General features: G+C 40.0%; 1 protein-coding gene across 1 annotated transcript in view; it reads left to right on the forward strand.

Annotated features, from left to right (window-relative positions):
* The window catches only part of GMDS (GDP-mannose 4,6-dehydratase), a 661,927-nt gene that overhangs the window by 540,529 nt on the left and 104,628 nt on the right, over positions 1 to 16,770 (forward strand). Inside the window, exon 8 of the mRNA XM_006085713.3 lies at positions 8,433 to 8,551. Within this exon, the coding sequence (XP_006085775.1) occupies positions 8,433 to 8,551 (119 nt within the window). The remainder of the gene's footprint in view (positions 1 to 8,432; positions 8,552 to 16,770) is intronic.

Here is a 16,770-nt window from a genome sequence, read left to right on the forward strand (position 1 = left end):
ACTGTTATGAATCGTAATGTAAATATCTGATATGCAGGATGGTCTTAGGTGACCCCTGTGAAAGGGTCATTCGACCGCCAAAGGGGTCTCGACCCACAGGTTGAGAACCGCTGCTCTAAAAGAATATGGGACGACTTCGTCTTTCCCCTCCTTCATTTCTGGAGAGACAAAGAGAGAGAATTAATGTCTAAAACATGCAACCTCAAAATCCTTTCTGTATTCTGCAGCCAAAGCTGGGTGGCAATTTGATCACAGATTGTGCCCTGGCGGTGTTATGGGTCATGTGCTCAGCATGTGAACAGGAAGGTGAGAAGTGGTGAACTTTTGCCTCAGTTGTGCCATCCATCAGAGAATAAGTAGACCAGATCACCGTGTGCAGCTGTATAAGGAGGGGATGGCTGAGTGCTCCTCACACAGGGGCCTTTGTGTCCTGGACATGACCCAGCATTATGATGGGATGCACTGGGCCCAGGCTTTGTGGCAAATTACTAACCCATTATCACACCAGAACACAAGATCATTTATCTTCCAATCTGGAGTGTCACCTGTTCTTCATTTACCAGTCAATAACCATTAATTATGCTCAATGGAAATCTAAACAAAGCCCTTTCCCTCTGTACAACCAGTAAACTATTTAGTAATAACAAATAAATCTGGAGTTGTATATCCTTTCCCTTCCCATTCCCAGACTGGAGTCTGGTACAATATAGACTTCAGAGGAAATGCCTAGAAATTGATAGGTCAGAGGCTGCAGATAGTTTTCTGGAAAAGAAAAGAGCAGATGCTTGGCATTCACCCTAGTGAAAGTGAGGCCCCAACTGATCCCCGGGCTCCTGCTGAGGAACAAAGTGATCTACTACACAAAGGAATCTACTATTAACCAGTAATCATATCTTCCCCTTTAATTCTAGCAAGCTGTTATTTTTTTCACATGCCTAAAAATATGATTTTTAAAAAGCATTCTAGCACAACATAGCATTTTAGAAGAAATAAAATAAAGCTGAGCAGTCCTGAAAGACCTATTTGAAATGTTATTTTTAGAATGGAAATTTGAGTAAAACACATTCGAGTGTATACATTAATCCCTCAGAAAAATGTTCAAATAGAAATTCTAGCCAGAAGCATAATTTAATTTTTCCTAAAAACTTTGAAAGCATTTTGAAGAAAGCCAAAGCTAGCTTGTGTGTGTGCGTGGGTGTGGGTGCACTGGAGAGAGGTGGGGGAGGGTGGCCGAAGAGCAGGCTGCATCCCAGTGCACACAGCGCAGCTGTGGGTGGCAGAGAAACTCAGGGGCATCACAGGAACTCATGTCTAGGACTAGACTTGGGACTCTTGTTCACAGTCTAGAAGGAGAGGTCAGAGTTCCCACACAGACGAGGGACGGGGGTCTTTAAGACCCCAGGAACTGCACGTACAGATCTCAGACATGAGGAGCAGGCCCCTGCCCATCGGGCCTCTGCTGGAGCCAGTGCCCATTATAGAGAGGCACCTCTCCCAGGAGCCTAACAAAGGAGGGTGCCAGGCACAAAGCTTGGCAGCAGAGCCAGGCTGCATTTCAGACCACAGCCCGCGTCTTAGTCTTAGCCTGGAGCAGATAACAGTGTGCAGCGGCCGTGGAGCTACGAAACTCTTGTAGACTGTGTGCTGTGTGGACTACTCAGATAGAGAGAACATCTACTCTGTGCCTTTGAAAAGCTAATTGAGCCCTAGCTGGTTTTGCTCACTGGATAGAGCATTGGCCTGTGGACCGAAGGTTCTCAATTCATTTCTGGTTAAGGGCACGTACCTCTATTGCAGGTTTCATCCCCAGTGCCAGTTGGGGAGCATGGGGGAGGCAACTAATTGATTTCTCTGTCTCTCCCCCTCCCTTCTACTCTCTCTAAAAATCAATGGAAAAATATCCTCAGATGAGGATTAACAATAATAATAATAATAATAATAATAAAACTGATTGAACTTTGTTATTATTATTAATCTAATTCATATAAAATTTAAAAAGTACTGTGATTAGCCTTGGCCAGGTAGCTCATTTGTTTGGAGCATAGTCCTATACACCAAAAAAGGTTTCTGGTTCCAGTCCTGGTCGAGGCTGGTAAGGGAATAAACTATCTCTCTCTCTCTCTCTCTCTCTCTCTCTCTCTCTCTCTCTCTCTCTCCCCACCCCCCTCACCCCAGCTCCCTCCTAAAAATCAATATGCATATCCTCCAGTGAGGATTTTTTTTAAGTATTGTGATTAAATTCATTAGTTATGACCTAGTGCAGAATGAAACCAGATATTTCATTACGAGGACAGAACTATCTTCTAGGCAAGACAATTTCATCAGTTACTTTTAGTATATCACTGACCTGAATCTGTTGCCATTGATTCATCCAGTTGCCACATCTCCAAGGCATGCAAAACTGCCCAAAGTCTCATCTTTTCTAAAACAAAAATATGATTTAAAGCTATCATATAATAGGCCAAAAATACAAAATAGTCACAAGAAGTAACTTCAAGTAAAAGAGAAATATTTACTTATTTTTAGAAGGCTGCCACAAATTCAAAAGAATAAAGAAGAATTAATTTTTTAAGAGAAAATAAGCTGCCCTGTTGAATTCAGCAAGCTAAATTTCAGCTTATACAATAGTAGCTAGGGAGACACCAACCAAAATAGTTTTCTTTAAATGTTAGAACAAGAGTTCAACTTTAATACTGGGCACTGTGTTATAATGAACTGCCTGTTATCTTTACCTATTATATTTTGAAAAGTGAGTAGGAGTGATTAAAACACACACATACACACACACACAGACACATTAATTTGTTTCCTGCTTGGATTTTTCTTAAAGAGACATGCTGTTGTCAGATACCAACTGTACTTCTTAAATCTGTATCTTCTATCTGTGTAAACAAAACCTGTAAACTTAACTGCTCGTCCAAGCTATAGACACTCAAGGCCTGTATGTCATTGATAAAAGCTGATATAACTGAATGGAGCCAAGCTGTGATGGTGGCCACAGTTAGTGTCTTAAACATGTGGCTACATTGCTGCCCCACTGGCCTTCTCATTCCTGTTGAAAAAGTGTGCCTGTGGAAGGTCTCATTGAGCACCTGACCTTGAAATGCTGCCTGGTGAAAGAAAACCTAAGCTGGTACACACCTTCTCGTTGCCTCCCAGAGAACTCTATAAAAGTGGTAGTACTCTTCATTCCATGATTGTTTTTGCGTTAATGATTATTTTTAATTTAGCAGAGATTTATTTTACAGGGTTTGGCTGTACTTTCTTTTTGTTGGAATGTGGGACTGGTAACCAGTGAAGCCTCTAGAAAAAATATTTACAAATAGATGCAGTACATGAATTGTTAACTGTTGCTCTTAGAAGGGTAGCTGTACTACTCATAGAAGTTGGGGATCTTTAAAATGTTTGAGCAACTGGAAATCAGGATCCATGTGTAACGTGGTAGACTTAGTTATGTTAATGGGGAAGGGCAGTTGTAGAGTTCTTGAGGTCTTGGAATCGTTGTGAAATCCAACATTATGTTTAGGTTTCAGTATTCCCTGCTTGAGATCATTTCCTTTGTGCTGAATCACGACTCATCTCTTTACAATTAATAATAATACTTTGAGTAGGTGGCATTCTTTCAGTTTTACAGATAAAGAAATGGATTTATAGATTAATTGTTGAATCTTAGGTTGTGGAATCCAATTTAAATAATATCAGTATATAAATGGTAGTAGATTTTTTTAAAATTCCCTTTGGGACTTCATTTTTTAATTTTTTTAAAAATCATTATTTTAAATTACAGTTGACATACAATGTTATATTAGTTTCAGGTTTAAACCCCAGTGACTAAACATTATATAACTTACTAAATGATCATCATTATAAATCTAGTACTCATCTGACACTATATGTCATTATTATAATATTATTGACTATACTAGAGGCCCAGTGCATGAAATTCATGCACTGGAGGGGGGGGGGTCCCTCAGCCCGGCCTGAGCCCTCTCACAATCTGGGACCCCTTGGGGGATGTCCGCCTGCCAGCTTGTGACTGGATGGCCTTCTGCTTCAGCAGCTGCTGCATGTGCACAGGCTGGGCCACCACGGTCTGTCTTGTGAACACCATCAAGCGGGTGAGTCAAGCGTGGAGGCAGGCTAACCCTGAGTTCCCTGCGCTTTCCTGAGTGATGACCTCCTTTAGCTTTTCTTGTCTGGGAGGTTCTTTATATGTCCTGCAATTGTAAATGATAGTTTTGCTGGGTAAAGTAATCTTGGTTGTAGGTCCTTGCTTTTCATCACTTTGAATATTTCTTGTTAATTCCTTCTGGCCTGCAAAGTTTCTGTTAAGAAATCAGCTTGACAGTCCTATGGGAGTTCCCTTATAGGTAATTAGCTGCTTTTTTCCTCTTGCTGTTTTTAAGATTCTCTCTTTGTCTTTAACCTTTTGCATTTTAATTATTATGTATCCTGGTGTGGGCCTCTTTGTGTTTATCTTGTTTGGGACTCTCTGCACTTCCTGGACCTGTATGTCTATTTCCTTCACCAAGTTAAAGAAATTTTTCATCATTATTTTTTCAAATATATTTTCAATTTCTTGCTCTCTTTCTTCTCCCTTCAGCACCTCCATTATGTGAATGTTGGTACCCTTGAAGTTATCCCAGAGCTCCTTACACTATCTTTATTGTTTTGGATTGATTTTCTTTCTTTTTGTTGTTCTGATTGGGTGTTTTTTGCTTCATTATGTTCCAAATTGATGATTTGATTTTCAGCTTTAACTACTCAATTATTGATTCCCCTTAATATTAATCTTCATATTAGTTAGTGTATCCTTCATTCCTGACTGTATTTTTTTTAATGGTTTCCACATCCTTCTTTATGGTGTCCGTGTCCTAATTTATGCTGTCGAAGTTTTCTCTACATTCAATTACTCTTCTTTTAAATTCATTGAGCATCTTTATAACCAGTGTTTTAAATTCTACATCTAGTAGATTGCTTATCTCCTCGTGTTTAGTTCTTTTTCTGGAGGTCTGTTCTGTTCTTTCATTTGGGAGGTGTTTCTCCTTTTTTTGGCAGCCTCCTTGTGTTTGTTTTTATGTATCAGGTACAACTGTTACATCTTCTGTGCTTGGTAGTGTGTTCTAATATAGTAGGTGTCCTGTAGGGTCCAGTGGCACAGCCCCAATCACCCAAGCTGGGCACTCCAGGTGCCTCCCCCCACCATGTGGCACATCAATGAGAGGGATTTACCTCCAGGCCAATCAGCCACAAGGACTAGCTGTGATCACCAACCACTGTGGAGGATCAGCTGTTCCGGGGCCAACCCCACAGAGAAGGACTTACTTCAGCAGGGTTCTGGTGCCCACAAAGTCCACCCCTTGAGTGTATCACTATGAAGTTGGGTGATGGTGCTTGACATGGTCTGAAGCTGTATACTGGGTGTGCTGGCTCTTGGGCCTCCCAGGAGTTGCAGGCCAAGGTCAGCCACCACCTGTATAATACCTGGGGTCACCAGCCTTGAGCTACAAAGTGATCTGCAGATGGCTGCTACTTGTGCTGGGCTTGGAGGTACCCAGGAGAGGCCACGTTGTGAACCCTAGCCAGCCACTGGTAGTGCCAGGCCTGCGGCCACTTATCGAGAAGTACAGGGCTTCCTGAGGCCAGATGCTGCTTTTAGGAGAAATTTTGGGAAAGTCTAAAGCATGAGCCAAGACAGGCCATCTTGTGGAAAAGCTACTGGAAACATCTTGGGTGGGCTTGGAACTTGGGTTGGCTGGTGTCTCAGGGAATTCTCAGGGAGGCCAAACTGTGATAGCCAGGTTGATGGAGACTCAGATATGGTACCCACCTTCCTGCTCTGTGCAGGGAGGGCTCATTCAAAGAAACAATGGCCTCTGCACTTCTGTCTGGGAGAAAGCTGTCCCCTAGCTCTCATCCTGATGCCAAACAATTCAGTTCCTTCCCAAATGTCCCTGCTGCCTTTCAAGCTGCTATCCCAGCTTTGGAGCTCAGAGGGAGTGAGTCAAAGTAAGTTCACATGTGGACCCTTTAAGAGGATCTGCCTAGGACTCCAACAGCCCTCTGTCTCACTCAGCCATTATCTCCACTGTTTGTTTGTTTGTTTATATTTGTTGTTATGTTTTGTTGTTAATCCTCACCCAAAGATATTTTTCCATTGATTTTTAGAGAGAGTGAAAGGGAGGGAGAGAGACAGAAAGAGAAACATCAATGTGAGAGAGACATCAATTGGTTCCCTCCCACATGCACCCTGACTTGAGCTGGGGATTGAGCCTGCAACTGTGGTATGTGCCCTTGATCAGAATTGAACTCCCTTCAATCTGTGGGCTGAAGTGCTATCTGCTGATTTTTACAGCCAGAGTTATAGGAATTTCTCTTCCTGGTACTGGAACCCTTGGCTGGGGGTCCTAGTGTGGGGCTGATACCCTTCACACCCTAAGAGGTACCTCCACAGCCTAGTTACCCCTCTCAATTTTTATCTACCATACATGGGTGTGGGACCAGCCCATTCTGCATATCTGGCCCTCCTACCAGTTCTGATGTGGCTTCTTCTTTAAATCCCTAGTTGTATGACTTCCATTCAGCTAGATTTCAAGTGTTTTTCTGAATGATGGTTGTTCTTTAGTTTAGTTGTAATTTTGATGTGGTTGTGGGAGGAAGAAAGTACCATATTTGGCTATGCTGCCATCTTGACCTGAAGTCCATTAATAATTCTTGATTATTTTGCTTTTTGATATCACCACATTGATATCTTTATTGTTAAGAAATTTTGTTCTATTTTTGGGATAAACATCTGTCTTTAAAATATTTTTCTTTCCCTTCCATCCATCATATGAAGGTAAATTAGATAATGCTTTTTAAATTCTTCATAAGAAAGGTTATGTGCCACAAATACTCTTCAGTATCTTGTTCCTCTAAATTGTTGTCCAAGGACCTGCTGCATGAGAATCATTTGGATGTTAAAGATAAAAATGCCTAAAGCATGTTCTCTACTAAGTCCACTTCAGCAACTGTGGCCCAGGCATCTTATACTGAAACTAGAGGACTGGTGCATGAAATTCATGCATGGGGGGGGGGGCAGTCCTTCAGCCCAGCCTGCAACCTCTCCAATCCTGGACCTCTCAGAGGATGTCCCACTGCCTCTCACAATACAGGACCTCTGGCTCCTAACCACTCGCCTGCCTGCCTGATCACCCCTAACCACCTTTGTCTACCTGATTGCCCCTAACCACCTCTGCCTGCCTGCCTGATTGCCCCTAACTGCTCCCCTGCTGGCCTGATCGCCCCTAACCGCCTCTGCTTCACCCCATACCCGGGACCCAGGATTCCCTCCTCCAGCTGGCCACAGGCACACAGAACCAGGGCCGGCTTCGCCTGGGCTGGCCACAGCCACAGAGGACTGTGGGCAAGCAGCTTCACCTGGGCCGCAGCCACGGGCACCCAGGACCATGAGGCAGGTGGCTTGTCCCTCTCTTGGGCCACAGGCACAGATGCAGCTGTTGGTGCCTGGGACCACGGGGTGTGCAGCTTGTCCCTCTCCCGGGCCGTAGCCCCAGCTGCTAGCGCCTGGGACTGCAGGGTGTGAGACTTGTCCCTCTCCTGGGCTGCAGGCGCAGGTGCAGCCACTGGCACCCAGGACCGCGGGGCTTGTGGCTTGTCACTCTCCCAGGCCGCAGCCAGGCAGGTCCCAATTCCTCTCTCGCAAGCTAATTTGTGCCTGGCTGGTCCCCATTCCTCTCTTGCGAGCTCATTTGAGCCTGGCTGGTCCCCATTGCTCTCTCGTGAGCTCATTTGTGCCTGGCTGGTCCCCATTCCTCTCTCCCCAGTGTTGAGTGTCTGAGCCATTAGGGTGTGATGGCGTGAGGGTGTGACAACCATTTGAATATTAGCTCTTTATTATATAGGATATTCCCCACATGATGCACATTATGGCTTGAGAACCACTACTCTAGTGGTGTGAATATTGTATTGTGTTCTAGTTGTAGGTTAAAGTATTTAAACCTGGAGACTATTAGACTAAGGTGGCTCTAATGCCTTGGCAGGCCACATGAGCTAGCCTAAGCCAGGGTCACTTCACTCAAATCCATGAAAATTAAGCTTAAGAACAACCAATCAAAAAGAGCTAACTTGCCTTTCCCAAATAAGGCAATTGCATGAGCTATAGCCAGTCAAATAATTGCTTTGCGTTGCTTTGCTTCACTTCAGTGTCTACTCTATAAAAACCTTGCCACTAGCTCTTGTTGGTGAAGCACTCCTAACCACTTCTCTATTCAAATTGAGGTATGATCAAAGAAAATCTTAAAAAATATATTAATGTGCTTCAGTTCACCTTTTAACAATGTCCATACACAATTATGTGTGTTTGATAGCATTATATTTCCCAAGTGGTAGCTGACTGCAACTTTAACTGGGATTTGCCTGTCTCTCTCTAGGCTATGTGGCTGATGCTGCAGAATGACGAGCCAGAGGATTTTGTCATAGCTACTGGAGAAGTCCATAGTGTCCGGGAATTTGTAGAGAAATCATTTTTGCACATTGGAAAAACCATTGTGTAAGTATACCTGAGAGTTGATTTCAGGTCATTCATCAAACATTTTCTGGCAGGTTTGTATATATGCTTGTGTTTTCCCTTTTTACTCTCTTGTAAAGCAATGTAGGGAGTTTCATCATGGAGCAGAGACTTTGTTATTCATCACACATACAAATCTACTTATGTGAAGTGTTTGCCACTATCTGAAGTCTTTTCAAAATTTCTTTTATCTTTTTTATAATATTTTTACTTTTGAAAAGCTTTAATTTTTTATTATGATTTATGTATGATGTACTATGATATTACTGTAGCTAATTGTACTCTTACCAGTCAATATGATAATATTACACAATCTTTTTTAATACTTTCAATTTATATTTTAAAACTAGTGGCCCGGTGCACGAATTCGTGCATAGGTGGGGTCCCTCAGCCTGGCTGGCAGTCAGGGCTGATTGGAACTGTCTGGCAGGAGGGACAGCAGGAGGTTAGCCATTTGCGGGAGGTTGGCTGTGGGAGTGCACTGACCACCAGGGGGCAGCTCCTGCATTGAGCATCTGCCCCCTGGTGGTCAGTGCATTGTCATAGCGACCAGTTGACCAGTCAAGCGGTTGACCGGTCATAATGGTACCTTAGGCTTTTATATATATAGGTTTTTAAACCCATTAAAAACTTACAGAAAAGTTTCAATGCATTACAAACAATCTTCTTTTCTCTGAACCATTGAGAGTAGGTTGCCAGCCTGGTGCCCCATCACCCAGGACTTTTGTGTGTATTTCCCATGAACATAGATATTTTCTCACATAAATGCAATACAAATATTAAAATCAGGAAATTCACCATGATAAACTGCTACCAACTAACCATCAGATCTGGTTGGAGTTTTGCCAGTTGAGTGAATCCTACACTGTACAAGATTGGGCAAAAGTAGGTTTACAGTTGTGAATACACAAAACAGAGTTTATTCTTGTATTATTATGTCTTAGTTATTGCTTCATTTTACATACGAACAACTATAAACCTACTTTTGTTTTTTTTTTTGTTTTTTTTTTGTTTTTTTTTTTGTTTTAAACTTTTTTTTTAATATATTTTATTGATTTTTTTACAGAGAAGAAGGGAGAGGGATAGAGAGTTAGAAACATCGATGAGAGAGATCGATCAGCTGCCTCCTCCTACACTGTACAAGATTGGGCAAAAGTAGGTTTACAGTTGTGAATACACAAAACAGAGTTTATTCTTGTATTATTATGTCTTAGTTATTGCTTCATTTTACATACGAACAACTATAAACCTACTTTTGTAACACCTGCATATGAAAATGGTCTACTTTATACTCATGCACTACATTCACTTGTTGCATTAGAAAATTTTGAAGGTAGATTTCTGTTAGAATAGTTGAAAAATTTGTGGGAAACAGTATACATGGAAGATTGGAAGTTTCTTTTTTGGAAAATTTTTTACTCTGGTAAAAAATATGTATAACAAAATTTACCATTTTAAACATTTTTATTTTATTTTTTAATAAATGTTCTTATTTTTTAATTACACTTAAAATTCAATATTATATTAGTGTCAAGTGTACAACATAGTGATTAGACATTTATATAATTTATGAAGTTATCCCCCTGATAAGTTTAGTGCATGTCTGACACAATATATTGTTACTACAATATTATTGACTAAATTTCCTATACTGTATTTTACATCCCCATGACTGTTTTTATAACTAACAATTTGTACTTCTTAATCCCCTTCACTTTTTCCACCCATCTCTCCAACCTCTTCCATCTGGCAACCATCACTTTGTTCTCTGTAATTATGAGTTTGGTTTTTTTGTTTATTCATTTATTTTGTTTTTTAGGTTTCACATAAGTGAACTTATATGGTATTTGTCTTTCTCTGTCTGACTTATTTCACTTAACATAATACCCTCTAGGTCCTCCATCCATGTTGTCACAAATGGTAATATTACATTTTTTATGGCTGACTCATATTCCATTGTATATATGTACCACTTCTTTATTCAGTGCTCTCTCAGTGGGTACTTAAGTTTCCATATCTTGGCTAGTGTAAATGATACATATCTCTTTTCAAATTAGTGTTTTATATGTCTTTAAATACCTAGAAATGGAATTGCTGGGTCATATGTTAGTTCTATTGTTAATTTTTTAGGAACCTCTATGCTGTTTTCCATACAGCTGCACCAATTTACAATCCCACCAACAGTGCATGAAGCTTCCCTTTTCTCTACTTCCTAACCAACACTTGATGTTTGATGATTTATTGATAATGGCCATTCTGACAGGTGTGAGGTGGTTTTAGTATACATTTATTTGATGATTAGTAAAGTTGAGCATCTTTTCAGATGTAGGCCCTCTTTGGAGAAGTGTCTATTCAGGTCCTCTGCCCATTTTGAAATCAGATTGTGGGGGTTTTTGGTGTTAAGTTGTATGAGTTCCTTATATATATTATACCCTTATCAGATGTACCATTGGCAAATATCTTCTCCCACTCAGTAGGTTATCTTTTTGTTTTGTTGATGGTTTCCTTCCATATACAAAAAGTTTTTAATGTGATGTAATTCCATTTGGATTTTTTTTGTTTTATTTTGTTGTTTCGCTGTTTCCCTTGCCTGAGGAGAGTTATCCAAAAACATATTGCTAAGAGCAATGTTAAAATAGTTTATTGACTTTGTTTTCTTCTAGGAGTGTTATGGTTTTGAGCCATCTATTTAAATCTTTAATCCATTGTGAGTTTATTCTTGTATATGTTGTGAGAAAGTTTTATTTTATTACATGTATCTGTCTAATTTTCCCAGTACCATAGACTATCCTTACCCCGTATATTCTTGCCTCCTTTGTCATAAATTAATTGATCATGTAGGTATGGGTTTATTTTTTGTACTGTCTATTCTGTTCCATTGATCTGTGTGCTTGTTTTTATGTTAGTATCATAATGTTTTGATTACTGTAGTATAGTTTGATATCAGGTAGTGTGATGCCTCCAACTTTATTCTTCTTTCTCAAGATTGCTGTGGATATTCAGGGTCTTTTGTGGTTCCCTCTGAATTTTAGGATTATTATCTCTACTTCTGAGGAAAGTGTCATTGGTATTTTGATAGGTATTTTGATAGGTATTTTGAATCTATAGATTGCTTTCAGTTTTGTGGACATATTAATGGTGTTATTCTTCTAATCTATGAGCATATTCTTCAATTTATTTGTATCTCCTTCAATTAATTCTTCAGTGTCTTATAATTTTCCAAGTACAAAGGTCATTTACCTCATCAATTAAACTAATTTCCAGGTATTTTTTATGCAATTGTAAATGGAATTGTATTCTTAATTTTTCTTTCTGATAGTTCCTTATCTATAACAATAAAAGCATAATCTAATTAGATCAGACAGCTGAACGACCTTCTGGATGTCATTCCAGACATCCTTCTGGATGATGCTGTGGCGGTAGGGGCTGAGGCAGAGGTAGTTAGGGGCGAGTGGTTAGGAGTGATCAGACAGGCATGTAGAGTGGTTAGGGGCAATCAGGCAGGCAGGTAGAGTGGTTAGGGGCAATCAGGCAAGCAGGCAGAGGCAGTTAGGGGCAATGAGGCAGGCAGGCGAGCAGTTAGGGGCAATGAGGCAGGCAGGCAGAGTGGTTAGGGGTGATCAGGCAGGCAGGCAGGCCAGCAGTTAGGAGCCAGCGGTCCCGGATTGTGAGAGGGATGTCCTACTGCCGGTTTAGGCCCAAACTGGCAGTCGGACATCCCTCAAGGGGTCCCGGATTGCAAGAGGGTGCAGGATGGGCTGAGGGAACCCCCCAACCCCCATGCACGAATTTCGTGCACCAGGCCTCTAGTTGTTTTTATAAAATGCAACCAATTTATGGATATTAATTATGTCTCCTACTACTTTACTGAATTCATTTATCAGTTCTAATAGGTTTTTGGTGGAGTCGCTAGGGTTGTCTCTGTGTAGTATTATGTCATTTGCAAAAAAAAAAAAATGACAGATTTACTTCTTTTCCAGTTTGGATGAACTTTCTTTATTTCCTTCTCTGATTGCTGTGACAAAGTCTTCCAGTACTATGTTGAATACAAGTGGTAAAAGTCAACATTCTTGACTTGTTCTTGATCATTAAAAAAAAAATGCTCTTAAAAAACATATATTAAATTAAAAAATTTTAAAAAATGCTCTTAACTTTTTACCATTGAGTATGAAATTAGTGTGGCTTTGACATATGTTACCTTTATTATGTTGAGGTACATTCCCTCTATTCCTACGTTGCTGAGATTTTTTTATCATAAATTAATAGTTTGAAGATAAGTGTTAGTTATTCTTTGAATGTTTGGTGAAATTCACCTGTGAAGACTAGGAGTTTTGTTTCTTGGGAGATTTTTGATTACTGACTGAAATTTATTAGTAATTATTGATCTGCTCATATTTTCTTCTTCATTCAGTCTTAGAAGATTATATATTTATAGGAATTTATCTATTTCTTCCATTTTCAATTTGTTAGCATATAATTGTTCGTAGTATTTCCTTATAATTTTTGTATTTCTGTAGTGTCAGTTGTCACTTATGCTCTTTCACTTGTGTCCTTTCTCTGTATATATTTTTTGATGAGTCTGGTTAAACGCTTATCAATTACATTCATCTTTTCAAAGAACCAGCTGTTTGTTTCATTCATCTTTTATATTGTTTTTTGTTTGTTTGTTTGTTTGTTTAGGTCTATTTTGTTTCTTTCTGCTCTGACCGGTAGTATTTTCTCCCTTCTACTCATTCTTGGCTTTTCTTTTTTAAAAAAATTTTAAGTGTAAGACTAGATTATTTGAGATATTTGTTGTTTCTTCTGATACACATGTACTGCTATTTTCCTCTTAGAACTCCATTGGCTGTGTCCCATAGATTAGGGGTCCTTGTGTTTTAATTTTCACTTGTCTCAAAGAATCATTTGATTTCTTCCTTGAACTCATTGTTAATCCATTCATTGTTGAATAGTGTGTTATTTATCTTTTTGTGTTTGGGTGTTTTTTAGTTTTGTTATTGTAATTGATTTCTAGCATCATACCATTGTGTTTGGAGAAAATGCTTGAAATTATTTCAATCTTCTTAAATTTGTTGAGAGTTGTTTTGTGGCCTTACACATGGTGTATCCTGAAAAACATTGAATGTGTGCTTGAAAAGAATGTATGTTCTGCTGCTTTGGGGTGAAATGTCCTAACAACATTGATTAAATCCATCTGGTCTAAAGTGTCATTTAAGGCTATTATTTAGTTACTAGAGGCCCAGTGCACGAATGCGTGCACAGGTGGGGTCCAGCCAGCCCGCCCCAATAAGGGCCAATTGGGCCAGGCCGGTGCAGGGGAGGGGCCGCTGGTGGTTGGCCGGCCCGCCCCCAGTCGAACTCCCAGTCGAGTGGACAATTTGCTTATTAACCTTTTATTATATAGGATTGATTTTTTTTTTGTCTGGATGATCTATCTATTGATGTCAGTGGGTATTAAAGTCCCTTACTATTACTGTATTACTGTGGATCCCTCCCTTTACTGTTGCCAATATTTGCTTTATATATTTACATACCCTCATATTGGATGTATAAATGTTTACAATGGTTATATCTTCTTTTGGGATAGATGCCTTTATCATTAAGAAATGTCCTCCTTTGAATCCTATTATAACCTTTGTTTTAAAGTCTATTTTGTCTGATATAAGTATTGCTACCCCAGCTTTCTCTCCTTTCCATTTACATGAGATATCTTTTTTCATCCCTTTATTTTCAGTCTGTGTGTATCTTTCTATCTGAAGTTAGTCTCTTATAGGCAGCATATGTATGGGTCTTGTTTTCTTATCCATTCAGCCACCTATGTCTTTTGATTGGAGCATTTAATTCACTTATTTAAAGTAATTATTGATAGGTATGTAGCAATTGCCATTTTATCATTTATATTTTTACTTTTCTTCTTCTTAAAGATACCTTTAACATTTCTTGTAATACTGGTTTGATATTGATTAATTCCCTTCGCTTTTTCTTATCTTGGAAGCTCTTTTATCTCTCCATCAATTCTAAATGACAGCCTTCCTGAATAGAGTAGTTTTGGTTGTAGGTCCTTGATTTTTACCAATTTGAATGTTTTGTGTAAATCCTTTCTGACCTGCAAAGTTTCTGTTGAGAAACCACCTTACAGTCATATGGAAATAGGTAACTAACTGTTTTTCTCTTACTGCTTTTGAGATTCTTTTTTGTCTTTAACCTTTGGCATTTTAATTCTGATGTGTTTTATGTGAGACTCTTTGGGTTCATCTTGTTTGGGACTCTGTACTTCCTGGTGTTGTATGTTTACTTTCTTCATCAAGTTAGGAAACTTTTCAGTTACTATTTCTTCAAATGAGCTTTCAATCTCTTTCTTTCTTCTTCTTCTTCTGGTACCCCTGTGATGTAAATGTTGTTATGCTTGATGTTGCCCCAGAGGTCCCTTAGACTATCCTCACTTTTTAATTTGGTTTTCTTTTTGCTGCCTTGTCTTCCAAATCACTGAATCAATCCTCTTCTTTAACTAATCTTTTGGTTCCCTCTAATGTATTTTTCATTTCTGACTGTTTTTTTATGGTTTCTATCTTTTTGTTGAAGTTCTCAAGGACATCATCTGCTCTTCCCTTAAATTCAATGAGCGTTCTTATAACCAGTGTTTTCAACTCTGTATCTGGTAGATTGCTTGCCTCCATTTTATTTCATTATTTTTCTGGTGTTTTGTCCTGTTCTGTGGGGCCCATTGGCACAGACTCCCAAGTCACCTGAGCCAGATGCTCCAGGGGTGTCCCTTGTGTGGGTTATTGTGCCTTCTTGTTTTATTTGAGCCTTGGTTGCTGTTGGCACATCAGTGGGTGGGATTCACTAACCAGCTGTGAGGATTTGCTGTGACTACAGCAGACAAGCTGTTAGGTAGGGGCTGACACCATAGAGTGTGATTCACTTTTGCAGGACTCTGGTATTTGCTAAGTCCATTCTTTGGCTGTGTTGTGTGTTCCATTAATTGGGTGATGCTCTGGTGTGATTTGAACCTGGCCATTGGGTTTGTTGGTTTTGGGGTCTCTTGGGATCCACTGCACTGCAGGTCAAAGTTCCTGCCAAGGCCTGGCTCAGGACCACCTGGTAGGACCTACAAAGTGTTGGGCTGGCTTGGAGCTGCCTGCTAGAGGCTATGCTTCAAACTGAGTCAGCTACCATGATTACAGGGGCTTACGGCTGCTTAGCAAAGTATGTATGGCACACAGAGGCCAGTCACTGCTTTTTAAGGGCTATAGACCTTTGAGAATTTTAGGAAAGTTCACAGTACAGGCTGAAGCTAGCTGTTTGTGTGTAAGAGACCCTGAAAGAGTTGGGTGGGCAGGGTCTCAAGAAATCACCAGGGTGGGAAAGCAGTGTGAGCCAGGTTATTGGAAACTGTTAAGCTCCAAAAATTGTGATGGATGATATATATAAATTCTTATTTCTTAGTGTGTGAAGTATTTATGCTAATAAAACAAAGACTTTAGCATAATTAAAGTATTTATATTAGGAGCATTTTACTTGTCAGAATTCTTTTGTTATTAAGGGACTGAAATTGGACTCCCAGTGGCCTCAGGGGCACTTGGGTCTGAGATCTGGAACTCTGTCATTCTTCTCTGCTTTTTGGCTCTACTGCTCTTGGAATGCCATCTACATTTCTTCAGCATGTCCCTGTGACAGAGGATGTCATTGATAGTGTTTCTGAGGATACACCTAACATAGTCAAAGAGGACTAGAACCCTTTTTGATAGCTATCTATCTACTTAAGAGAAATTCTAAGGAAGGATCCTAGCTGTCCCCACTGAGTCCTGTGATCACTTCTAGACCAATCACTGAAGCCAGGGCATGGGGCATGCTTTGAGGACTTATCCTGTCATCAGGGAGAGAGAATTCTATGTTTGGAAGAAGCAGGGGCCTCCATCAACATGGGAATGTTATTTCTTGAATAAAGGCAAAAAAGTGGTACTAGGTAGACAAAACAATATGTTCACTGTAGCCCAAGAGTATGCCATGTGCTGTACACCCATTCAGATTAATTTCAGGGCAGGGGATACTGTTCACGGAGGAGAAAGGAGGTATAGTGAAGTACCCTCCAAGGTTGCTCAGCAGTCAGTGGTAGAGCCAGGGTCCACCACTGCATTTCTCTGAAACTAAATGCCTTTGATATTGTACTTCTCATCCTTCAAAAGCTTTGCAAGGTG

The sequence above is a fragment of the Myotis lucifugus genome, unplaced genomic scaffold, assembly GCF_000147115.1.
Source record: "Myotis lucifugus unplaced genomic scaffold, Myoluc2.0 scaffold_21, whole genome shotgun sequence".
NCBI lineage: Eukaryota > Metazoa > Chordata > Mammalia > Chiroptera > Vespertilionidae > Myotis > Myotis lucifugus.